This window comes from Engystomops pustulosus, chromosome 4 (genome assembly GCF_040894005.1).
Source record: "Engystomops pustulosus chromosome 4, aEngPut4.maternal, whole genome shotgun sequence".
Lineage (NCBI taxonomy): Eukaryota > Metazoa > Chordata > Amphibia > Anura > Leptodactylidae > Engystomops > Engystomops pustulosus.
Genome location: NC_092414.1, coordinates 215,689,236 through 215,715,601, shown reverse-complemented (window position 1 = coordinate 215,715,601; position 26,366 = coordinate 215,689,236). Strand labels below are relative to the sequence as shown.

Below are 26,366 nucleotides of genomic sequence, written 5' to 3'. Positions count from 1 at the left end.
ATATTAATTTGTCAAAAAAATTAAAGGAAATTTTAAGAAAATCAAATGTATTCACTAGAATCAAAATTCCTATTGATTATTGAATTATATTATACAACGGGCCATATAGTAAAGAGATGCGGTGCTTCTTCGGGTCCTCATCGGGTCCTTCTGCTCCTCTTCAGCTCCCCATGGCTCCTATTCAGGTCATTCTGCTCCTCTTCATTCAAAGCAAGAAGAGGACCTACATGGGCATTGGAAAGGTGAGTATAGTGGTTTCTTTTAGTACAGGGGGCTGGCTGGCTATATTCTGCATGGGGAATGCTGGCTATATTTTATGGGGCTGGCAGGCTATATACTACAGGGGTTGGCAGGCTATATACTACAAGGGCTTGCAGGCTATACACTTCAGGGCACTGGCAGGCTATATACTACAGGGGCAGGCAGGTTATATACTACAGGGGCTGGCAGGCTTTATACTACAGGGGGCAGGCAGGCTATATATTGGGGGGGCAGGCAGGCTATATACTACAGGGGCTGGTAGGCTATATACTGGGGGGGGGGGCTGTGACCAATGCATTTCCCAACCTCAGCTAATACTCAAGTCAATACGTTTTCCCAGTTTTTTGTGGTAAAATTAGGGGCCTTGGCTTATACTCTGGTCGGCTTATACTCGAGTATATACGGTAACTTGCTGAGCAGTGGGACTCCGACTGCAGAAATTTACAATGGGGTCTTATTCCTTTCTATGGCACTGGATCAAAATAAGTTTTCAGGAAACTGGGTTATCCCAGCCCAGCCTCAGCACTAACACCCGGTATTGGAAAACCTCTCTCTGCCACCAATCAGAACCCTGCAGCTGCCGATGGTGTCACACGGCAGGCCGGGGTCCGATGAAGGACCCCAGGACTTTCTGTGCTAAGAATCTATTAGGCCAGGCCTGTGAGTGAAGATAAAGGGGCACATTTACTCACCTGGTCCGTGAAGTTCACCGAAAGTACATCCTGCGCTCAGTCGAATCAGTTGGATCGTCTGACGGCCCGCCCACCAATTTGCTTTGCAAGGAAGCCAGTGCAGCTGCGCCAAAAAACCATTGCGTGTGCCTCAATCCCAGCACAGACACCTGTTATATACCTGTCAAAGCCGTGTTATCCCCGAAAACGGTGCAAAGTCCGACAAAATTGTGATCCGCGACCCTTAGTAAATAAGTCCCATAATGCACTGCACTGCATAAGTAGCACAATGCATTGTATAAGAGATCAAAAAAATCTAATGTAAGTGTCCCCTTGTGGGACAGTTAAAAAAAAAAAAGTTTTAATTAAAAAATGAGTCTAAAATAAAGTTGCACAAAAAACACAGAAACCGCCCGCCCACATAAATATTGTACTTCCACACCAATACCAATCTAGGCCACAAAACAATAATAGTATTTATCCCGTACAACAAAATTTTTTTTCAAAATAATAAAGAATAAAAATTAAGCCTAAATTGATATTTTTAATTATCCATCACACAAAAATTCTACTTTAAATGAGGCTTTTCAATGGGGGTCATTTACTAAGGGCCCAAATCGCTCTTTTTCGTTGGGTTTCCCGAATATTTTCGATTTGCGCCGTCTTTCCATGAATTGCCCCGGGTTTTTGGCGCATGCGATCGGATTGTGGTGCATCGGCGCCGGCATGCATACGACGGAAATCGGGGGCGTGGCCGTCGGAAAACCCCACGGATTCGGAAAAACCGCAATATTTTTTTTAAAAAAATGTGTCGCTTGACACGCGCTTACATGCACCCAGCATAGGATAGTGAACTCCGGCGAACTCCAGCAGACTTCAGCGCAGCAGCGACACATGGTGGACATCGGGCGCACTACCTTAGTGAATTGCCGGAAGACCCGAATCCTCCACTGAGAACGTGCCGCTGGATCGCAACAGGACCGGGTAAGTAAATGTACCCCAATGTGTTCTTCACCAGTTTTCTGGTAGAGAAGGCACACATGTCTTCCCATCCTCACCCGTTTCCCTGCTTTTCCAACCCACAGTCTTCAATGTGGCTCATCGTGAACATCCAGAGTGAGACGACCCATCACGAGTCACTTTAGTTTGCTCAGGTGATCAATCCATCCAATGTTCAGCTGGTGTGAAAGCTATTCTCCGATTATTTCTCCGGTGGCAGAATTTCTCCTTTGACCCCAGGGCAATTTATTTTTTTGTTGCCACCACAAATTTGCATGAGAATTTCCTTTGGTCACCCAAACTAAGAATATCCATCTACTTCCGTGTGTAGACAAGGTTAACATGGTGACATGATTTTGATTTTAAAATTTTCATTTCGTTACATTCAGCTTATAGTAACCAACCTCAACCTTTCACCGTGTTCTATGCTTTGGTTAAAGGCTTGAGAATGTTTCTCCGGAGACCAGTCTCCTTTATATAGTAATATCAGACAGGTTGCTCCTGGTGGCTGGAGACCATTTATCAAAACTGGTGCAAGTGTACTATGTGCAGTTGCTTGTGTAGTGTGCAGGGGGCACCATATCAATGAATTGTGGAACACATTGGGGGTCATTTACTAAGGGCCCGATTCGCGTTTTCCCGTTGTGTTACCCGATTATTTCCGATTTGCGCCGATTTTCCCAGTATTGTCCCGGGATTTTGGTGCACGCGAAATCGGGGGGGCGTGGCCGAACGAAAACCCAACGGATTCGGAAAAACCGCCGCATTTTTTTAAAAAAAGTGTTGCGGGACTCGCGCTTACCTTCACCAGGTATAGGATCGTGCATTCCGGCGGGCCTCGGGGAACTTCAGCGCAGTCCACATCTGGTGGACGTCGGAGGAACTACCTTAGTGAATCCCGGCCGGACCCGAATCCACCGCAGAGAACGCGCTGCTGGATCGCGAATGGACCGGGTAAGTAAATCTGCCCCATTCTGCATGAATCTGGCGCCCCCTGCACTGCCCCAACAGAGTTCATCAACTATTAGTGCACCTTTAACACAGGGGCATGCAACACAATTCTGTCGGACACTGAATGATAAACGTATCGCATGGTCCGATCGGAACGCCCCTTTATGTGCTGAATTTTGTGTTGCGTAGGGTATAGTGCAGCATGCACCACAATTTATAAATACATGTACAAGGAGTTTGAACATTCAAAGTCAGACAGAAAACTGGCACAGGGGCTTTAGTAACGGTGGGCCCATAGGTTCTTCTCTGTCCTTGTGCATGGATGCTACATCTCTGACCTATAAAAGGCCAATGTGCATATCTCAAAGTTTCCCCAACCAATTACCATTTGCTTATAAATAAGGAGCACCTTCTCAGGAAGGTGCCTGAGCATTGCGGTCCATATCTTGTTAGTTGCCTGAAAATGTTTTATATTACTGTTGAAGAATGAAGAAATCAGGTGATACCTTTTTGGGGCTAACTTAGTATATTTTATGGTGGAGCTGTCGAAGATACTAGTTCTCTTCATCAGAAATGATGTTATGCAGCATTTTATACACACTAGGCAGTGATCATCAGAAGATATTACAAAAAAAAACCTTTAAAACAACAGATATAAATAGACTAAAAACCTGTGAGGCGAGACAAGAGAGATCCGCTTGTGGCCTTCAGTTCAGAGATAGGGGGTTCATGAAGCTGGCGTGTAAATTAAGACCACTTTGTAAGGTGTTGAATCTCTGCATTAATTTATAGTCTGATTCTTTCCATCCCCACTATGTCTTGAAATGTCATATTTAAATAGTAATCTGCAAATCTTCCATAGTGTGGTCCTCTCTGGAGAAATGTGTGGGCACTGCGAGATTTTCCCTTTCGTTTTTAATGTTGGATCTGTTAACTGACCATGGATTGTTTATGACTCTCTTATCTGCCATTCTACTTTATGATTCTAGGTGAGGACCATGGCCTAGTACCTACCGTTACCCTGACCTTGGACTGTCTGAGACTTGTTAATAACTGACCCTCTGGTGCATTGCATTTTACTCTCTTGAGCTGATTAAAGGGATTATCCGGGTGTTAAAAATTACTGAGGGCCGGGCTAGGGTGGGCTATTTAAACATAATAAACATCAACTTACCCGGTCCGGTGCTGCTGATGAGGTCCGTCTCCTCTGTGCGCCGGTTTGATGTTTATTATGTTTAAATAGCCCACCCAAGCCCGGCCCTCAGTAATTTTTAACACCCGGATAACCCCTTTAAGCCAACCAGTTTTGGGATTCTGTCACAGCGAAGTCCAGACCCCTGCATGAGGTTAAAAAAGTAAAAAACGGACTTGGTCCCTCAGATAATGGGGGTCATTTACTAAGGGCACGATTCGCGTTTTCCTGACATGTCACCCGAATATTTCCGATTTGCGCCGATTTTCCCTGTATTGCCCCGGGATTTTGGCGCACGCGATCGGATTGTGGCGCATCGACGCCGGCATGCATGCGACGGAAATCGGGGTGCGTGGCCGAGCAAAAACCCGACGGATTGGGACGCGCTTACCTTCACTTGGTCCGGCTTGGTGAAGTAAAGTGCGTTCAGATGCTTTTCAGCGCAGCAGCGCCACCTGGTGGACGGCGGAGGAACTACCTTAGTGAATCCTGGCCGGACCCGAATCCACCGCAGAGAAGGCGCCGCTGGATCGCGAATGGACCGGGTAAGTAAATCTGCCCCAATGTCTTTTGGATGATCCCCTGGCCAAAAAGTTGCACAACCCGTTACAATTATAACAACTATAAATAAAAATTATATTTTAAGAGAGGTTTCCGAGCAATATTACCTGCTGGGGCTTGAAACTATGGATGTCAACACATTGGGTAGATGGGAATGTTCCCTCTGCAACCAAACAATTCCTCAGATCTTCAAGCGCTTTGGCCACGATGTGAACTGCCATATAAATGTTATATGTTGTCCTAAAGTTGGAAACATCTGTGAAAGCATTGTGGATGCTTTGGAGATCTTCTTCCCCCGTACATTTTTTCAATGATGGGTCTGAAAATGTGGTTGAATTAACATTATTCAAAAATTTGCAGCTAAAGGCCTCCTGCCAAAACATTTTTGCCCAATTCCCTCCTAACTTCATGAATGGATGGACATGACTAAGGAACGTACTGAATCCTGGAATCGTTCCACTGTACAGAGCCAAACCAATAGTACCTGACAAAATTTTTGCAAATCGACTCATGAGATGCAGTTTAGTCATAGACCAACCTTCACTGGCAACAAATATCTTATTTGTGACATTCTGACTCAACATCTCCTCCAGAACCGGAACTAGATGAACATCTATGGAAAAGACAACCACAACTTTTGCTGTTGACTCCTTCATCACTTTGACAATGTGTGGAGCGTTACGATCTGGTTTATTCAAGGCGATGTTCTCACTAAAAGCTACACAAGCTCCGCCTTTTATTATTTCTTGCTTGACCAGTTGGATTCCTTGCTGACCATAATCGTTATCCATCGCCAGTAGTCCAACCCAAGTCCAACCAAAGTAGAGAACCAGTTTGGCAAGTCCTAGGGACTGGAAGGCATCACTTGGAACGGTCCTGAAGAAGGATGGAAATTTTTTGCGGTCACTGAGGACTCGACTTGTTGATAGGTGACTGATCTGTTAAAAAAATGGGGTATTCTATAAGAAATACGGAACATTCAGTTGGAGTGATGAATTACAATAACTGTTTGGTTATTCCCACAAATGGATGGTGGGGGACTTTTAGTAGTGACTGTGATCTTCTAATTCTATTGGCAAGAATATCAAGTGTTGGAGCAGTGGTCAACTAATTCCAGATATCATACTGGACCACAAGAGTATCAAATGATCCTTCAGTGGATCCAGCCTCTTACATAAAAGGGCCCAAAAGTCCATAGAAAGAAAACCAATTTTGGAACCTGTAGTGACTTTAATCTCAGTCTGTTCTACCTATACAGTGCTGAACAGCTGATAGGTATGGAGGTGTTGGTCCTCCATTATGAACTATGGATGGTCTATCCTCAGGATAGGCCCTCAATAGTAATTCCTGCTAAATCCCTTCAAACAACAATATAAGAGGTTTCTAGATGTTTCCAGAAGAAATCACCATACCTGAGGATACCCATAGAGGCCCAGAATATGAGCCAATAGAATTGAGTGAGTGGAGACGGCAGCTCCAATCAAGGCAGTGAAAGGGATGTTGGATAGACAGCGGTAGTTGGGGATGGCGGAATCGATCCCACTTAGAACTTGTAAAGCTCCTGCCAAGTCCAGATGGAGAACATCACAAGAGTCATAGGCCTGGAAGCCCAATGTCACATTGGGGAGGATGTTGGGATTCTGGTTCACCTCCTCTACAGCAAAAGATAAGGCCTGAAAATGCTGATAGTTCTCAAAATTGAACCTTTTGCACACAAAAAAGATAATAAAAGGTTACAAAATATAGCATTGAAGAAAAAAATTCTAGAATAGTAGTCGTATGCTTTTATATAGGGAGTAGCAATATATTCCGGTACATAGGGGGCAGTATTATAGTAGTTATATACTTGTACATAGGGGGCAGTATTATAGTAGTTAAATTCTTGTACATAGGGGGCAGTATTATAGTAGTTATATTCTTGTACATAGGGGGCAGTATTATAGTAGTTATATTATTGTACATAGGGGGCAGTATTATAGTAGTTATATTCTTGTACATAGGGGGCAGTATTATAGTAGTTATATTCTTGTACATAGGGGCAGTATTATAGTAGTTATATTCTTGTACATAGGGGGCAGTATTATAGTAGTTATATTCTTGTACATAGGGGGGAGTATTATAGTAGTTATATTCTTGCACATAGGGGGCAGTATTATAGTAGTTATATTTCTGTACATAGGAGGCAGTATTATAGTAGTTATATTCTTGTACATAGGGGGCAGTATTATAGTAGTTATATTCCTGTACATAGGGGACAGTAATATAATAGTTATATTCTTGTACATAGGGGGCAGTATTATAGTAGTTATATTCCTGTACATAGGGAGCAGTATTATAGTAGTTTTATTCCTGTACATAGGGGACAGTATTATAGTAGTTATATTCTTGTACATAGGGGCAGTATTATAGTAGATATATTCTTGTACATAGGGGGCAGTATTATAGTAGTTATATTCTTGTACATAGGGGGCAGTATTATAGTAGTTATATTCCTGTACATAGGGAGCAGTATTATAGTAGTTATATTCCTGTACATAGGGGGCAGTATTATAGTAGTTATATTCTTGTACATAGGGGGCAGTATTATAGTAGTTATATTCTTGTACATAGGGGGCAGTATTATAGTAGTTATATTCCTGTACATAGGGAACAGTATTATAGTAGTTATATTCCTTTACATAGGGGCAGTATTATAGTAGTTATATTCCTGTACATAGGGGGGAGTATTATAGTAGTTATATTCTTGTACATAGGGGGCAGTATTATAGTAGTTATATTCTTGTACATAGGGGGCAGTATTATAGTAGTTATATTCTTGTACATAGGGGACAGTATTATAGTAGTTATATTCCTGTACATATGGGGCAGTATTATAGTAGTTATATTCTTGTACATAGGGGGCAGTTATATTCTTGTACATAGAGGACAGTATTATAGTAGTTATATTCCTGTACATAGGGGGCAATATTATAGTAGTTATATTCTTGTACATAGGGGGCAGTATTATAGTAGTTATATTCCTATACAGAGGGGTCAGTATTATAGTAGTTATATTCCTGTACATAGGGGGCAATATTATAGTAGTTATATTCTTGTACATAGGGGGCAGTATTATAGTAGTTATATTCTTGTACATAGGGGGCAGTATTATAGTAGTTATATTCTTGTACATAGGGGGCAGTATTATAGTAGTTATATTCCTATACAGAGGGGTCAGTATTATAGTAGTTATATTCCTGTACATAGGGGGCAATATTATAGTAGTTATATTCTTGTACATAGGGGGCAATATTATAGTAGTTATATTCTTGTACATAGGGGACAGTATTATAGTAGTTATATTCCTGTACATATGGGGCAGTATTATAGTAGTTATATTCTTGTACATAGGGGGCAGTATTATAGTAGTTATATTCTTGTATATAGGGGGCAGTTATATTCTTGTACATAGAGGACAGTATTATAGTAGTTATATTCTTGTACATAGGGGGCAGTATTATAGTAGTTATATTCTTGTACATAGGGGGCAATATTATAGTAGTTATATTCTTGTACATAGGGGGCAGTATTATAGTAGTTATATTCCTGTACATAGGGGCAGTGTTAAAGTAGTTATATTCTTGTACATAGGTGGCAGTATTATAGTAGTTATATTCTTGTACATAGGGGGCAGTATTATAGTAGTTATATTCCTGTACATAGGGGGCAGTATTATAGTAGTTATATTCCTGTACATAGGGGGCAGTATTATAGTAGTTATATTCCTGTACATAGGGGGCAGTATTATAGTAGTTATATTCCTGTACATAGGTGGCAGTATTATAGTAGTTATATTCTTGTACATAGGGGGCAGTATTATAGTAGTTATATTCCTATACAGAGGGGGCAGTATTATAGTAGTTATATTCCTATACAGAGGGGGCAGTGTTATTCTAGTTTGCATTACATTGCATCTCACTTACACAGTGCATGTTGTTTCTTGCGGTTTTTCACTGAATGTAACTTTTTGGTATATTTTATCCATATGTAATGGGACCACTGCCCCCAGCATAATGTCTCCTGGGGTAATGATTCCCTCCCGCTCTGTAGAAAATGATAGCCTACATCTCATATCCAGATTACAAGAATGTGAAATAAGCTGAAACAGGAGCAACACTATGATTGCAAGAGAGATGTTGTTCATAGTAGACATCTGGCAGGGGGTGACCTGGTAAAAGAAGACAGGGAATGTAAAAAACATGGAATATTAGAGTTTTATTATGAGTCTGTACTATAGGTAAGTCATGTACAGAACTCAACCTGCAGAGGCCAATGGGATTCTCCAAATGTAGTTTGAAGTGATGAAGCTATATCTGCACATGACTACATTGTAGCTAAAGGGAAACCAACAAGTAGGCCATCTGGTCACCTGAGAAGGGCGACCACCACACACAAGGTTACAGCAGTGACCTACAGTGCCAACTCAATTGAACCCATTTGTTTCAATTAGGTCAAACAACAGAATAAGATTTTCAAGAAAAAGGAAATGTATAAAATCTTTGGAGAGGACCAATCCAGTAGAGTTGCTCTAGAGTGGCCATTAGGGTGAGCATGATGTTACTAAAGGTTTACCACTGGTCCTAATGTCCTAGATGTCTCAGAAGGCCTCAGTTATACCATCTGAAAAGTTTTTTTCTGACAAACTTATTGGAGGAGTCGCAGACCCAGATAATGTCCAAGTAGAGTCTCAGTATGTGGGAGTTGTGCTCAACACTCCTTCCCTCCATGGCAGAAAACGAACAGATGATGAAGAAATACAACCCCACATCCGGAGTAGTTAAGGGAACAGACCGATACTCACACCACTAGGGCGGATTGTTTCATATAACAGCAAATATCCTCCACATATCAATTTGGAAAGTGAGTGAGTATACTTTAACGTTTCATTTGTTAAATTTTCCGGATTTAGAAGTTTTTTTTGGACAAAAATAAGATTTACACTAGGAATTACTGATGTTAATAGCTTCATAGAATTCACAAATGACCACTAAGCCCCTTGGATTAAAAACATTCGGAAAGGAAAACAAAAGTATAAAACGCAATTGTCCTAAAAAAAATTTAGCGACCGAACCCGGAATCATTTTTAATAGGTTTAAGGATAAGAGATACAATAAAAACCTATTAGAAAAAGCATATTTACAAATACAGGCAGTCCCCGGGTTACATACAAGATAGGGTCTGTAGGTTGGTTCTTACGTTGAATTTGTATGTAAGTCGGAACTGTATATTTTATCATTGTAATCCCAGCCAGAACTTTTTTGGGTCTCTGTGGATTTTTAAAATGTTGCGTTGTCATAAGAATCAGGATTAACACTAAAGCTTCATTACAGACGCCTGTGATAACTGTTACAGCTGATTATTGGAGCCTAAGGCTAAAGTACAATAAATTACCAATATCCAGAGGTCCATTTGTAACTAGGGGTCGTATGTAAGTCGAGTGTTCTTAAGTAGGAGACCAGCTGTACTAGATGAATAGGGATATAGATAACAATAGAGGATAAGGAGGATATAGGAGAAAATACTAGGAATGAAAAGAAGGGAATAGATGAAGATACAAATGGAATTAACTAGAGATGAGCGAACACTAAAATGCTCGGGTACTCGTTATTCGAGACGAACTTTTCCCGATGCTCGAGTGCTCGTCTCGAATAACGAACCCCATTGAAGTCAATGGGAGACTCGAGCATTTTTCAAGGGGACCAAGGCTCTGCACAGGGAAGCTTGGCCAAACACCTGGGAACCTCAGAAAAGGATGGAAACAGCACGGAAATGGACAGGAAACAGCAGGGGCAGCATGCATGGATGCCTCTGAGGCTGCTTAATCGCACCATTATGCCAAAATTATGGGCAACAGCATGGCCATGACAGAGTGACAGAATGAAGCTAGATAGCATCTAAAACATCCAATAATTGACCCTGACACTATAGGGGACGGCATGCAGAGGCAGCGGCAGCAGCGGCAGGCTAGAGAGTGGCATGGCGACATACCCTAAATGGACTCAGGCTTCAAACCAATGGGTGGCAGAGAGGAACCAAAGGAGGTGAGCAAGAAGCGCTCAAATAATATCGCTACATGATAAAAGTTTGCCAGTATATTTTGTGGATTACACAGCAGGGTGGCGACAAAGTTAACATGGAAGCCATGAAAACAACCCCAAATTCTGCCTGACACAGCTCGTTTGATAAGGGGACCATGTATGGAGGCAGTGAACTAGTAGTAGATTAAAGGTGCTGCAACTATGTTAGTTGGATCTTGGCATGGAGCTGGCGCTCCGCTGCCAGGCGAGCTTTCGCCAATCCAAGCCCCTGTTTCTAGGCTACTCCCCAAACAGCACTTCTAAGAACCTTTTGTATAAGATCAAGTGTAGTAGCGTTCTTATAAGTTTAGGATATGCCAGGTGAGGGGAATGTAAACAGATGCGCAAGAAGCGCTGAAATAATATCCCTAAATGGTAAAAGTTTGCCAGTATATTTTGTGGATTACACAGCAGGGTGGCGACAAAGTTAACAACTTTGATGTGGAATGCCCTGTAATAGCTCTTGGGCGGTGTGCCTTTTATCGCCTAGGCTCAGCAGTTTCAGCACCGCCTGCTGTCGCTTAGCGACGGCACTGCTGCTGTGCCTAGAGCTACCGACTGATGGCGCCATGCCCACGGATGGTAATTCGGAGGAGGAGGAGGTGGAGGAGGGGTGGGAGGAGGTATAGTAGGCCTTTGAGACCTGGACCGAGGTAGGCCCCGCAATTCTCTGCGTCGCCAGTATATGAGCAGCCCCAGGGTCAGACTCGGTCCCAGCCTGCACCAAGTTAAGTGTAGTAGCGTTCTTATAAGTTTGGGATATGGCGGGTGAGGGGAATGTAAACAGATGCGCAAGAAGCGCATGATGCGCATGGAGCTGGCGCTCCGCTGCCAGGCGAGCTTTCGCCAATCCAAGCCCCTGTCTCTAGGCTACTCCCCAAACAGCACTTCTAAGAACCTTTTGTATAAGATCAAGTGTAGTAGCGTTCTTATAAGTTTAGGATATGCCGGGTGAGGGGAATGTAAACAGATGCGCAAGAAGCGCTGAAATAATATCCCTAAATGGTAAAAGTTTGCCAGTATATTTTGTGGATAACACAGCAGGGTGGCGACAAAGTTAACAACTTTGATGTGGAATCCATGAAAACAACCCAAATTTCTGCCTGACACACCTCGTTTGATAAAGGGACGATGTATGGAGGCAGCTATATGGACGACTTTTGGAGGTAGCAATGGAGACAACGTGTGGAGGCTGCTATGGAGACAATTTAATTTGGATAGTGCCTGTATGTGGCAGTCCCAAACATTTTTCAAACCAGAGGAGCAGGTAGGTGGCCCTCCAGTAAAATGGAATAGATTGAGTGCCTGTATGTGGCAGTCCCAAAAATTCTTCAAACCAGAGGAGCAGGTAGGTGGCCCTCCAGTAAAATGGAATAGATTGAGTGCCTGTATGTGGCAGTCCCAAAAATTCTTCAAACCAGAGGAGCAGGTAGGTGGCCCTGCAGTAAAATGGAATAGATTGAGTGCCTGTATGTGGCAGTCCCAAAAATGTTTCAAACCAGAGGAGCAGGTAGGTGGCCCTCCAGTAAAATGGAATAGATTGAGTGCCTGTATGTGGCAGTCCCAAAAATTGTTCAAACCAGAGGAGCAGGTAGGTGGCCCTGCAGTAAAATGGAATAGATTGAGTGCCTGTATGTGGCAGTCCCAAAAATGTTTCAAACCAGAGGAGCAGGTAGGTGGCCCTCCAGTAAAATGGAATAGATTGAGTGCCTGTATGTGGCAGTCCCAAAAATTGTTCAAACCAGAGGAGCAGGTAGGTGGCCCTGCAGTAAAATGGAATAGATTGAGTGCCTGTATGTGGCAGTCCCAAAAATGTTTCAAACCAGAGGAGCAGGTAGGTGGCCCTCCAGTAAAATGGAATAGATTGAGTGCCTGTATGTGGCAGTCCCAAAAATTTTTTAAAACAGAGGACCGGGTAGGTGGCCCTCCAGAAAAATGGAATAGATTGAGTGCCTGTATGTGGCACTCACAAAAATTGTTTCAAACAGAGGACCGGGTAGGTGGCCCTCCAGAAAAATTAAATGCATGAAGTACTATAGCAAGAGCCAGTGGGCCCTGTCAAAAAATAGCCATTTTCCTCTGCTTTACTGTACAAAGAGGAGGAGAAGGAGGAAAATGAGGAGGAGGAGGAGGAGGAGTGGATCAATTATTCAGGTTGAGCTTCCTTCACCTGGTGGAGATTGGAAATTCTGAGAAATCCAGCCTTTATTCATTTTAATAAGCGTCAGCCTGTCAGCGCTGTCAGTCGACAGGCGTGTACGCTTATCGGTGATGATGCCACCAGCTGCACTGAAAACCCGCTCGGACAAGACGCTAGCGGCAGGGCAGGCAAGAACCTCCAAGGCGTACAGCGCCAGTTCGTGCCACATGTCCAGCTTTGAAACCCAGTAGTTGTAGGGAGCTGTGTGATCATTTAGGACGATGGTATGGTCAGCTACGTACTCCCTCACCATCTTTCTGTAAAGATCAGCCCTACTCTGCCGAGACTGGGGACAGGTGACAGTGTCTTGCTGGGGTGACATAAAGCTGGCAAAAGCCTTGTAAAGCGTACCCTTGCCAGTGCTGGACAAGCTGCCTGCTCGCCTACTCTCCCTCGCTACTTGTCCCGCAGAACTACGCACTCTGCCGCTAGCGCTGTCAGAAGGGAAATACTGTTTCAGCTTGTGCACCAGGGCCTGCTGGTATTCATGCATTCTCACACTCCTTTCCTCAGCAGGAATGAGAGTGGGAAGATTTTGCTTGTACCGTGGGTCCAGGAGAGTGAACACCCAGTAATCGGTGCTGGAATAAATTCTTTGAACGCGAGGGTCACGGGATAGGCAGCCTAGCATGAAATCTGCCATATGCGCCAGAGTACCAACGCGTAAGAATTCACTCCCCTCACTGGCCTGACTGTCCATTTCCTCCTCCTCCAACTCCTCCAACTCCTCTTCTTCTGCCCATACACGCTGAACAGTGAAGGACTCAACAATGGTCCCCTCTTGTGTCTCGCCAACATTCTCCTCCTCTTCCTCCTCATCCTCCTCCACCTCCACCTCCTCCGATATGCGCTGAGAAACAGACCTCAGGGTGCTTTGGCTATCAACAAGGGAATATTCTTCCCCCGTCTCTTGTGACGAGCGCAAAGCTTCCGACTTCATGCTGACCAGAGAGTTTTTCAACAGGCCAAGCAGCGGGATGGTGAGGCTGATGATGGCGGCATCGCCACTGACCATCTGTGTTGACTCCTCAAAGTTACTCAGCACCTGACAGATATCAGACATCCACGTCCACTCCTCATTGTAGACTTGAGGAAGCTGACTGACCTGACTACCAGTTCTGGTGGAAGTTGACATCTGGCAGTCTACAATCGCTCTGCGCTGCTGGTAAACTCTGGATAACATGGTCAGTGTTGAATTCCACCTCGTGGGCACGTCGCACAACAGTCGGTGAGCGGGCAGTTGGAGGCGGCGCTGCGCTGCCCTGAGAGTGGCAGCATCTGGGCTGGACTTCCTGAAATGCGCACAGATGCGGCGCACCTTCGTGAGCAAATCAGACAGATTGGGGTATGTCTTGAGGAAACGCTGCACTATCAGATTTAACACATGGGCCAGGCATGGCACATGTGTCAGTCTGCCGAGTTGCAGAGCCGCCACCAGGTTACGGCCGTTGTCACACACAACCATTCCCGGCTTGAGGTTCAGCGGTGCCAGCCACAGATCAGTCTGCGCCGTGATGCCCTGTAATAGCTCTTGGGCGGTGTGCCTTTTGTCGCCTAGGCTCAGCAGTTTGAGCACCGCCTGCTGTCGCTTAGCGACGGCACTGCTGCTGTGCCTAGAGCTACCGACTGATGGCGCCGTGCCCACGGATGGTAGTTCGGAGGAGGAGGTGGAGGAGGGGTGGGAGGAGGAGGAGGCATAGTAGGCCTGAAACACCTGGACCGAGGTAGGCCCCGCAATCCTCGGCGTCGGCAGTATATGAGCAGCCCCAGGGTCAGACTCGGTCCCAGCCTCCACCAAGTTAACCCAATGTGCCGTCAGCGATATATAGTGGCCCTGCCCGGCAGCACTCGTCCACGTGTCCGTGGTCAGGTGGACCTTGTCAGAAACGGCGTTGGTCAGGGCACGGATGATGTTGTCTGACACGTGCTGGTGCAGGGCTGGGACGGCACATCGGGAAAAGTAGTGGCGGCTGGGGACCGAATACCGAGGGGCGGCCGCCGCCATGAGGTTGCGAAAGGCCTCGGTCTCTACTAGCCTATAGGGCAGCATCTCCAGGCTAAGCAATCTGGAGATGTGCACATTAAGGGCTTGGGCGTGCGGGTGGGTTGCACTATATTTGCGTTTCCGCTCCAGCGTCTGGGGTATGGAGAGCTGAACGCTGGTGGATGCTGTGGAGGATCGTGGAGGCGACGATGGGGTTTTTGTGCCAGGGTCCTGGGCAGGGGGCTGACTAGCAGCTGACACAGGGGAAGGAGCAGTGGTGTGCACGGCCGGAGGTGAACGGGCTTGTTGCCACTGAGTGGGGTGCTTAGCATTCATATGCCTGCGCATACTGGTGGTAGTTAAGCTAGTAGTGGTGGAACCCCTGCTGAGCCTGGTTTGGCAAATGTTGCACACCACAGTCCGTCGGTCATCCGGTGTTTCCTTAAAGAACCTCCACACTTCTGAAGATCTAGCCCTCGCCGCAAGAGCCCTCACCACGGGAGCTTCACTAGTTGACAGTGGCGCTGATGCACCAGCTCTGGCCCTGCCTCTCCGTCTGGCCCCACCACTGCCTCTTCCAACCTGTTCAGGTCGAGGACTCTCCTCCGTCTCAGAAGCACTGTGTTCACCCGGCCTCTCAACCCAGCTTGGGTCTGTCACCTCATCATCCTCCGATCCCTCAGTCTGCTCCCCCCTCGGACTTCCTGCCCTGACAACAACTTCCCCACTGTCTGACAACCGTGTCTCCTCATCGTCGGACACCTCTTTACACACTTCCACTACGTCAAGAAGGTCATCATCACCCACAGACTGTGACTGGTGGAAAACCTGGGCATCGGAAAATTGCTCAGCAGCAACCGGACAAGTGGTTTGTGACTGTGGGAAGGGTCCAGAAAACAGTTCCTCAGAGTATGCCGGTTCAAATGGCAAATTTTCCTGGGAGGGGGCAGACTGGGGGGGAGGAGGCTGAGGTGCAGGAGCTGGAGGAGTGGGGATTTCGGTGACATGGGTGGACTGCGTGGAAGACTGACTGGTGGTGGACAAATTGCTCGAAGCATTGTCAGCAATCCACGACATCACCTGTTCGCACTGTTCTGGCCTCAACAGTGCTCTACCACGAGTCCCAGTAACTTCAGACATGAACCTAGGGAGTGTAGCTCTGCGGCGTTCCCCTGCTCCCTCATCAGCAGGTGGTGTCTCACCCCGCCCAGGACCACGGCCTCTGACCCCTGCAGTAGTTGGACGCCCACGTCCCCGCCCTCGTCCTCTACCCCTAGCCCTCGGGTTAAACATTTTTAAAATGAGAGTTATAACTTTTTTTTTTTTTTTACTTCTTTTTGTTTTTTTTTGTGTTTTTTTGTGTTTTTTTTTTTTTTGTGTTTTTTGTTTTTTTTTGAGTTTTTAAAACCAAACAATCCTATCCTATTGCTATGGCTATTTTCTAGCCAAGTATCAAAGGAAGCACACTACTATGCCAGATGAGATGACACTGAGTTATTGCCTAATAGAAATCCAACCCCTACTGAATTTTGCCACTTCGGCCTTTGCTATGGATATGTGCGCCACTAAGCGCAGAACACAGCGGTCGCAAGTCTCACTACAAATTGCTCAGAATTGGCAAGTACATGCACTGCAGAAACTACAGCCACCAGCAGATCAACCAGAAATCAAATATATAGAACGCTACTGTAGGCTTCAAGAAGCTGTTTGTATTCTCCTATGGCTATTTTCTAGCCAAGTATCAAAGGAAGCACACTACTATGCCAGATGAGATGACACTGAGTTATTGCCTAATAGAAATCCAACCCCTACTGAATTTTGCCACTTCGGCCTTTGCTATGGATATGTGCGCCACTAAGCGCAGAACACAGCGGTCGCAAGTCTCACTACAAATTGCTCAGAATTGGCAAGTACATGCACTGCAGAAACTACAGCCACCAGCAGATCAACCAGAAATCAAATATATAGAACGCTACTGTAGGCTTCAAGAAGCTGTTTGTATTCTCCTATGGCTATTTTCTAGCCAAGTATCAAAGGAAGCACACTACTATGCCAGATGAGATGACACTGAGTTATTGCCTAATAGAAATCCAACCCCTACTGAATTTTGCCACTTCGGCCTTTGCTATGGATATGTGCGCCACTAAGCGCAGAACACAGCGGTCGCAAGTCTCACTACAAATTGCTCAGAATTGGCAAGTACATGCACTGCAGAAAGTACAGCCACCAGCAGATCAACCAGAAATCAAATATATAGAACGCTACTGTAGGCTTCAAGAAGCTGTTTGTATTCTCCTATGGCTATTTTCTAGCCAAGTATCAAAGGAAGCACACTACTATGCCAGATGAGATGACACTGAGTTATTGCCTAATAGAAATCCAACCCCTACTGAATTTTCCCACTTCGGTCTTTGCTATGGATATGTGTGCCACTAAGAGCTAAACACAACGGTAGCAAGTCCCCCTGCTAATTCCTCACAAAATGGTAATAGATGCTAATTAAAATAAAAAAAGTAGAACGTTATTGTAGCCCTAAGAAGGGCTGTTGGGTTCTTTGAGAATCACTCCTGCCTAACAGTAAGCTAATAGAACACCCTAACGCTTTCCCTGACCAGCAGCAGCTCTCTCCCTAGCGGCATCCAGAGACAGAATGATCCGAGCAGCGCGGCCAGCGGCTAGTCTATCCCAGGGTCACCTGATCTGGCCAGCCAACCACTGCTATCGACGTGTAAGGGTACCACGTCATGCTGGGTGGAGTGCAGAGTCTCCTGGCTTGTGATTGGCTCTGTTTCTGGCCGCCAAAAAGCAAAACGGCGGGAGCTGCCATTTTCTCGAGCGGGCGAAGTATTCGTCCGAGTAACGAGCAGTTTCGAGTACCCTAATGCTCGACCGAGCATCAAGCTCGGACGAGCATGTTCGCTCATCTCTAGAATTAACCCTATTTTTGTTACAAGAAGTAAAGAAGCATTATGGGGCACATTTACTTACCTGTTCCTAGGAGTTCCCCGAAAGTGCATTGTCCGTGTATAATGTGCTGTACCGCGATTCACTAAGATCGTGCGCCCGATATCCTGCATGTGTCACTTCCCCGCTCAGGTCCTCGGAGTTCACCTTCTTCTACCTGGTGCATGTAAGTGTATTGTCCGTGTATAATGTGCTGTGCGGGGAGTCACTAAGATCCTGCCCCCGATATCCTGCATGTGTCGCTTCCCCGCTCAGGTCCCCGGAGTTCACCTTCTTCTTCCTGGTGCATGTAAGTGCATTGTCCGTGTATAATGTGCTGTGCGCGGAGTCACTAAGATCGTGCGTCCGATATCCTGCATGTGTCGCTTCCCCGCTCAGGTCCCTGGAGTTCACCTTCTTCTTCCTGGTGCATGTAAGTGCATTGTCCGTGTATAATGTGCTGTGCGGGGAGTCACTAAGATCGTGCGCCCGATATCCTGCATGTGTCGCTTCCCCGCTCAGGTCCCTGGAGTTCACCTTCTTCTTCCTGGTGCATGTAAGTGCATTGTTTTGCGACACAATTTGAATGGTAAATCCCGTGCTCAGTCCGAATCAGTCGGATCGTCCGGTGACCCGCCCCCCGATTTGTATTGCATGAAAAGCAGCGCAGCCGCGCCACAATCCGATTGCATACGACACAGTCCCAGTGCAGATCTCTGTTAAATAACTGTCCAAGCTGCGCAATTCCCGAAACCACTGAACAGTTCGACGAAAGTGCAAAAAGATTCTAGAAAAGAACTGGCACATTGTCAAAAATGATCCGGTGATTGTCGCTGTGGTTAAGAGTAAAACCTTTTTATTATTATTATTTATTATTTTTATTATCTGTTTTATATGTTTGTATTGATGTTTATACTGATAATATTATCTGTATTATCTGTTTAATATGCACTTTTGTGAGTATATTTTAATGAATAAACCTATGAGCTACACATGGATAATTTGCACTATGTTGCTGCTTATGCTTTCCATCTTGCGTCTACCGGTGAAGAATACTCCCTCAGTCTTTGCAGATTGATATGTGGAGTATTTTTGCTGATACACAAAGCAATCTGTCCTGGTGTGAACATAGAATCGCGCTGTTCCCTTAACTACCCCCGACGTAGGATTATATTTCTTCCTCATCACCATCTGTTTGTTTTTTGCAGTGGAGTGAAGGAGTGTTGAGCACAACCCCTCAGTCATACCCCCATGACCCCACAATCATACCACCATGACTCCTCAGTCATACCACCATGACCCCACAATCATACCACCATGACTCCTCAGTCATACCCCCATGACCCCACAATCATACCACCATGACTCCTCAGTCATACCACCATGACCCCACAATCATACCACCATGACCCCTCAGTCATACCACCATGACCCCTCAGTCATAACACCATGACCTCTCAGTCATAACACCATGACCCCTCAGTCATAACACCATGACCCCTCAGTCATACCACCATGACCCCTCAGTCATACTCAGTCATACTCCCATGACCCCCTCAGGTATTGCAGTTCTCCAGAATTAGTAAAGACACTGAACATAACATTCATACATAGTGTAGATGCAGTAATGGCAAAGTACAGTAAGCCTAGTAAATATAGTAAACCTAGGCGGTTCTCATACTGGTACAATGTTTCGTGGGCCTTATAAATGCATATTATATACTCATTAGACCAAATAAGTGCATGTTTAGCACATAATACACTTACTTTGTGTTATATAGTGTATTATACATATACAATGGACTGTACGGTAATTGGATCATAACATGTTATCATGGATGTTCTTAGCCATAGAAAGTAGAAGGTTGATGGAGGACCTCCATAAAATCTCTGGTTTTCTTTTGAGTTCTAAACAAGTTTTAGCCCACGATAACGGCATGAAAGTTACTTCTACATAAGAGGAACCAATAGGGCAGAAGATTTTAGCTTTGTGTCGCCCCTTCAGTAGATCTCGTCAGCCAAGAGAGGAAGGCGGCCATGTTTGCTTGTCTGAAACCTGTGGTGGTGGACTGAAGCACTGGAGGACCCTCATGATCTAAGCTATGACTGGCATCAGATTTGTCGGATGTTTACGACAATATTCCTTTTACTTACATGAATTTCTTCTTCTCCACTGATTTGCAGCTACAGTTTCCACCTTCTCATGAATGACTGGCAGATGTCGCAGTAACAGAGTCCAAAACATCTGGGAACTGGCACGTATATAACTCCAATGTATACATGTACACGTCATTTATAGAGAGACTTCTCTCCTACGGGTATTGTAGACTTGTTCTCTGAGGACTCATTGAACTCTGAGGTTTTGCAGATGTGACCTCCCAGCTGTACAGTCACACATCGAGCTATGTAGGGTCATTATGCAAAGATCATGACTTGTAATAACATAAAGTGCGTGATTGAAGGGGGTTTTCAAGCCTAAAAACAACGATGACCAACCTAGGACAGATGGTCAAAGTCAACTTGGTTGGAGTCATACATTATATTGAGTTCTTCAGATGATGTTGCTTTAGGCACATGGTATAATGGTACCTGGAGTTATTTGTAGGTTTTTTTATAGGAATAAACAAGGAGAGTAATTAATTCATTTCGGAAAAGGTTTTAATACTATTATTATGTATTTTTTTATTATTTTATTATGTATCCATCCAACTCCTTCCAATATCTGAGAGGTAGATGAAAGCAGCCTGAACTGCAGAGAGGGTGACCAGGAAAGAGCCCCAGAGAAAAAACAACATGAATGTCACTACATAGACTCGAGATCAAAATTAGGGGACACACAAATTGCTAAATATCAAGGTCATAACTCGTATATCATATTTCATTAGTTGTATATATTGTAAAGCACAGAAGAAAAATGTAAATTAGATCATTGTAAAATAAAACTGATCAAAATTGGAGAAAGGTTGCCTGTAGAGATGAGCGAACACTAAAATGCTCGGGTACTCGTTATTCGAGACGAACTTTTCCCGATGCTCGAGTGCTCGTCTCGAATAACGAACCCCATTGAAGTCAATGGGAGACTTGAGCATTTTTCAAGGGGACCAAGGCTCTGCACAGGGAAGCTTGGCCAAACACCTGGAAACCTCAGAAAAGGATGGAAACACCACGGAAATGGACAGGAAACAGCAGGGGCAGCATGCATGGATGCCTCTGAGGCTGCATAATCGCACCATTATGCCAAAATTATGGGCAACAGCATGGCCATGACAGAGTGACAGAATGAAGCTAGATAGCATCTAAAACATGCAATAATTGACCCTGACACTATAGGGGACGGCATGCAGAGGCAGCGGCAGCAGGCTAGAGAGTGGCATGGCGACATACCCTAAATGGACTCAGGCTTCAAACCAATGGGTGGCAGAGAGGAACCAAAGGAGGTGAGCAAGAAGCGCTCAAATAATATCGGTACATGATAAAAGTTTGCCAGTATATTTTGTGGATTACACAGCAGGGTGGCGACAAAGTTAACAACTTTGATGTGGAATCCATGAAAACAACCCAAATTTGTGCCTGACACACCTCGTTTGATAAAGGGACGATGTATGGAGGCAGCTATATGGACGACTTTTGGAGGTAGCAATGGAGACAACGTGTGGAGGCTGCTATGGAGACAATTTAATTTGGATAGTGCCTGTATGTGGCAGTCCCAAAAATTTTTCAAACCAGAGGAGCAGGTAGGTGGCCCTCCAGAAAAATGGAATAGGTTGAGTGCCTGTATGTGGCAGTCCCAAAAAGTTTTCAAACCAGAGGAGCAGGTAGGTGGCCCTCCAGAAAAATGGAATAGATTGAGTGCCTGTATGTGGCAGTCCCAAAAAGTTTTCAAACCAGAGGAGCAGGTAGGTGGCCCTCCAGTAAAATGGAATAGATTGAGTGCCTGTATGTGGCAGTCCCAAAAATTCTTCAAACCAGAGGAGCAGGTAGGTGGCCCTCCAGTAAAATGGAATAGATTGAGTGCCTGTATGTGGCAGTCCCAAAAAGTTTTCAAACCAGAGGAGCAGGTAGGTGGCCCTCCAGTAAAATGGAATAGATTGAGTGCCTGTATGTGGCACTCCCAAAAAGTTTTCAAACCAGAGGAGCAGGTAGGTGGCCCTCCAGAAAAATGGAATAGATTGAGTGCCTGTATGTGGCAGTCCCAAAAAGTTTTCAAACCAGAGGAGCAGGTAGGTGGCCCTCCAGTAAAATGGAATAGTTTGAGTGCCTGTATGTGGCAGTCCCAAAAATTTTTCAAACCAGAGGAGCAGGTAGGTGGCCCTCCAGTAAAATGGAATAGATTGAGTGCCTGTATGTGGCAGTCCCAAAAAGTTTTCAAACCAGAGGAGCAGGTAGGTGGCCCTCCAGTAAAATGGAATAGATTGAGTGCCTGTATGTGGCAGTCCCAAAAATTTTTCAAACCAGAGGAGCAGGTAGGTGGCCCTCCAGTAAAATGGAATAGATTGAGTGCCTGTATGTGGCACTCCCAAAAATTGTTTAAAACAGAGGACCGGGTAGGTGGCCCTCCAAAAAAATTAAATGCATAAAGTACTATAGCAAGAGCCAGTGGGCCCTGTCAAAAAATAGCCAGTTTCCTCTGCTTTACTGTACAAAGAGGAGGAGAAGGAGGAAAATGAGGAGGAGGAGGAGTGGATCAATTATTCAGGTTGAGCTTCCTTCACCTGGTGGAGATTGGAAATTCTGAGAAATCCAGCCTTTATTCATTTTAATAAGCGTCAGCCTGTCAGCGCTGTCAGTCGACAGGCGTGTACGCTTATCGGTGATGATGCCACCAGCTGCACTGAAAACCCGCTCGGACAAGACGCTAGCGGCAGGGCAGGCAAGAACCTCCAAGGCGTACAGCGCCAGTTCGTGCCACATGTCCAGCTTTGAAACCCAGTAGTTGTAGGGAGCTGTGTGATCATTTAGGACGATGGTATGGTCAGCTACGTACTCCCTCACCATCTTTCTGTAAAGATCAGCCCTACTCTGCCGAGACTGGGGACAGGTGACAGTGTCTTGCTGGGGTGACATAAAGCTGGCAAAAGCCTTGTAAAGCGTACCCTTGCCAGTGCTGGACAAGCTGCCTGCTCGCCTACTCTCCCTCGCTACTTGTCCCGCAGAACTACGCACTCTGCCGCTAGCGCTGTCAGAAGGGAAATACTGTTTCAGCTTGTGCACCAGGGCCTGCTGGTATTCATGCATTCTCACACTCCTTTCCTCTGCAGGGATGAGAGTGGAAAGATTTTGCTTGTACCGTGGGTCCAGGAGAGTGAACACCCAGTAATCGGTGCTGGAATAAATTCTTTGAACGCGAGGGTCACGGGATAGGCAGCCTAGCATGAAATCTGCCATATGCGCCAGAGTACCAACGCGTAAGAATTCACTCCCCTCACTGGCCTGACTGTCCATTTCCTCCTCCTCCAACTCCTCCAACTCCTCTTCTTCTGCCCATACACGCTGAACAGTGAAGGACTCAACAATGGTCCCCTCTTGTGTCTCGCCAACATTCTCCTCCTCTTCCTCCTCATCCTCCTCCACCTCCACCTCCTCCGATATGCGCTGAGAAACAGACCTGAGGGTGCTTTGGCTATCAACAAGGGAATCTTCTTCCCCCGTCTCTTGTGACGAGCGCAAAGCTTCCGACTTCATGCTGACCAGAGAGTTTTTCAACAGGCCAAGCAGCGGGATGGTGAGGCTGATGATGGCGGCATCGCCACTGACCATCTGTGTTGACTCCTCAAAGTTACTCAGCACCTGACAGATATCAGACATCCACGTCCACTCCTCATTGTAGACTTGAGGAAGCTGACTGACCTGACTACCAGTTCTGGTGGAAGTTGACATCTGGCAGTCTACAATCGCTCGGCGCTGCTGGTAAACTCTGGATAACATGGTCAGTGTTGAATTCCACCTCGTGAGCACGTCGCACAACAGTCGGTGAGCGGGCAGTTGGAGGCGGCGCTGCGCTGCCCTGAGAGTGGCAGCATCTGTGCTGGACTTCCTGAAATGCGCACAGATGCGGCGCACCTTCGTGAGCAAATCTGACAGATTGGGGTATGTCTTGAGGAAACGCTGAACTATCAGATTTAACACATGGGCCAGGCATGGCACATGTGTCAGTCTGCCGAGTTGCAGAGCCGCCACCAGGTTACGGCCGTTGTCACACACAACCATGCCTGGCTTCAGGTTCAGCGGTGCCAGCCACAGATCAGTCTGCGCCGTGATGCCCTGTAATAGCTCTTGGGCGGTGTGCCTTTTGTCGCCTAGGCTCAGCAGTTTGAGCACCGCCTGCTGTCGCTTAGCGACGGCACTGCTGCTGTGCCTAGAGCTACCGACTGATGGCGCCGTGCCCACGGATGGTAGTTCGGAGGAGGAGGTGGAGGAGGGGTGGGAGGAGGAGGAGGCATAGTAGGCCTGAAACACCTGGACCGAGGTAGGCCCCGCAATCCTCGGCGTCGGCAGTATATGACCAGCCCCAGGGTCAGACTCGGTCCCAGCCTCCACCAAGTTAACCCAATGTGCCGTCAGCGATATATAGTGGCCCTGCCCGGCAGCACTCGTCCACGTGTCCGTGGTCAGGTGGACCTTGTCAGAAACGGCGTTGGTCAGGGCACGGGTGATGTTGTCTGACACATGCTGGTGCAGGGCTGGGACGGCACATCGGGAAAAGTAGTGGCGGCTGGGGACCGAATACCGAGGGGCGGCCGCCGCCATGAGGTTGCGAAAGGCCTCGGTCTCTACTAGCCTATAGGGCAGCATCTCCAGGCTAAGCAATCTGGAGATGTGCACATTAAGGGCTTGGGCGTGCGGGTGGGTTGCACTATATTTGCGTTTCCGCTCCAGCGTCTGGGGTATGGAGAGCTGAACGCTGGTGGATGCTGTGGAGGATCGTGGAGGCGACGATGGGGTTTTTGTGGCAGGGTCCTGGGCAGGGGGCTGACTATCAGCTGACACAGGGGAAGGAGCAGTGGTGTGCACGGCCGGAGGTGAACGGGCTTGTTGCCACTGAGTGGGGTGTTTAGCATTCATATGCCTGCGCATACTGGTGGTAGTTAAGCTAGTAGTGGTGGAACCCCTGCTGAGCCTGGTTTGGCAAATGTTGCACACCACAGTCCGTCGGTCATCCGGTGTTTCCTTAAAGAACCTCCAGACTTCTGAAGATCTAGCCCTCGCCGCAAGAGCCCTCACCACGGGAGCTTCACTAGTTGACACATTTGGCGCTGATGCACCAGCTCTGGCCCTGCCTCTCCGTCTGGCCCCACCACTGCCTCTTCCAACCTGTTCTGGTCGAGGACTCTCCTCCGTCTCAGAAGCACTGTGTTCACCCGGCCTCTCAACCCAGCTTGGGTCTGTCACCTCATCATCCTCCGATCCCTCAGTCTGCTCCCCCCTCGGACTTCCTGCCCTGACAACAACTTCCCCACTGTCTGACAACCGTGTCTCCTCATCGTCGGACACCTCTTTACACACTTCCACTACGTCAAGAAGGTCATCATCACCCACAGACTGTGACTGGTGGAAAACCTGGGCATCGGAAAATTGCTCAGCAGCAACCGGACAAGTGGTTTGTGACTGTGGGAAGGGTCCAGAAAACAGTTCCTCAGAGTATGCCGGTTCAAATGCCAAATTTTCCTGGGAGGGGGCAGACTGGGGGGGAGGAGGCTGAGGTGCAGGAGCTGGAGGAGTGGCGATTTCGGTGACATGGGTGGACTGCGTGGAAGACTGACTGGTGGTGGACAAATTGCTCGAAGCATTGTCAGCAATCCACGACATCACCTGTTCGCACTGTTCTGGCCTCAACAGTGCTCTACCACGAGTCCCAGTAACTTCAGACATGAACCTAGGGAGTGTAGCTCTGCGGCGTTCCCCTGCTCCCTCATCAGCAGGTGGTGTCTCACCCCGCCCAGGACCACGGCCTCTGACCCCTGCAGTAGTTGGACGCCCACGTCCCCGCCCTCGTCCTCTACCCCTAGCCCTCGGGTTAAACATTTTTAAAATGAGAGTTATAACTTTATTTTTTTTTTAACTTTTTTTTGTTTTTTTTTGTGTTTTTTGTTTTTTTTTGTGTTTTTTGTTTTTTTTTTAGTTTTTAAAACCAAACAATGCTATCCTATTGCTATGGCTATTTTCTAGCCAAGTATCAAAGCACACTACTATGCCAGATGAAATGACACTGAGTTAGTGCCTAATTGAAATCCAACCCCTACTAAATTTTCCCACTTCGGTCTTTGCTATGGATATGTGCGTCACTAAGCGCAGAACACAGCGGTCGCAAGTCTCACTACAAATTGCTCAGAATTGGCTAGTACATGCACTGCAGAAAGTACAGCCACCAGCAGATCAACCAGAAATCAAATATATAGAACGCTACTGTAGGCGTAAGTAAGCTGTTTGTATTCTCCTATGGCTATTTTCTAGCCAAGTATCAAAGCACACTACTATGCCAGATGAGATG

The 26,366-nt window shown here is 46.3% G+C and overlaps 1 protein-coding gene across 1 annotated transcript in view; it reads right to left on the bottom strand.

Moving 5' to 3' along the window:
* LOC140128588 (extracellular calcium-sensing receptor-like) overlaps positions 1–26,366 on the bottom strand; it is a 33,537-nt gene that overhangs the window by 3,898 nt on the left and 3,273 nt on the right. The window contains exons 2-3 of the mRNA XM_072150287.1: positions 6,048–6,339; positions 4,743–5,573 (exon numbers count right to left, since the gene is read on the bottom strand). Of these exons, the coding sequence (XP_072006388.1) occupies positions 4,743–5,573; positions 6,048–6,339 (1,123 nt within the window). The remainder of the gene's footprint in view (positions 1–4,742; positions 5,574–6,047; positions 6,340–26,366) is intronic.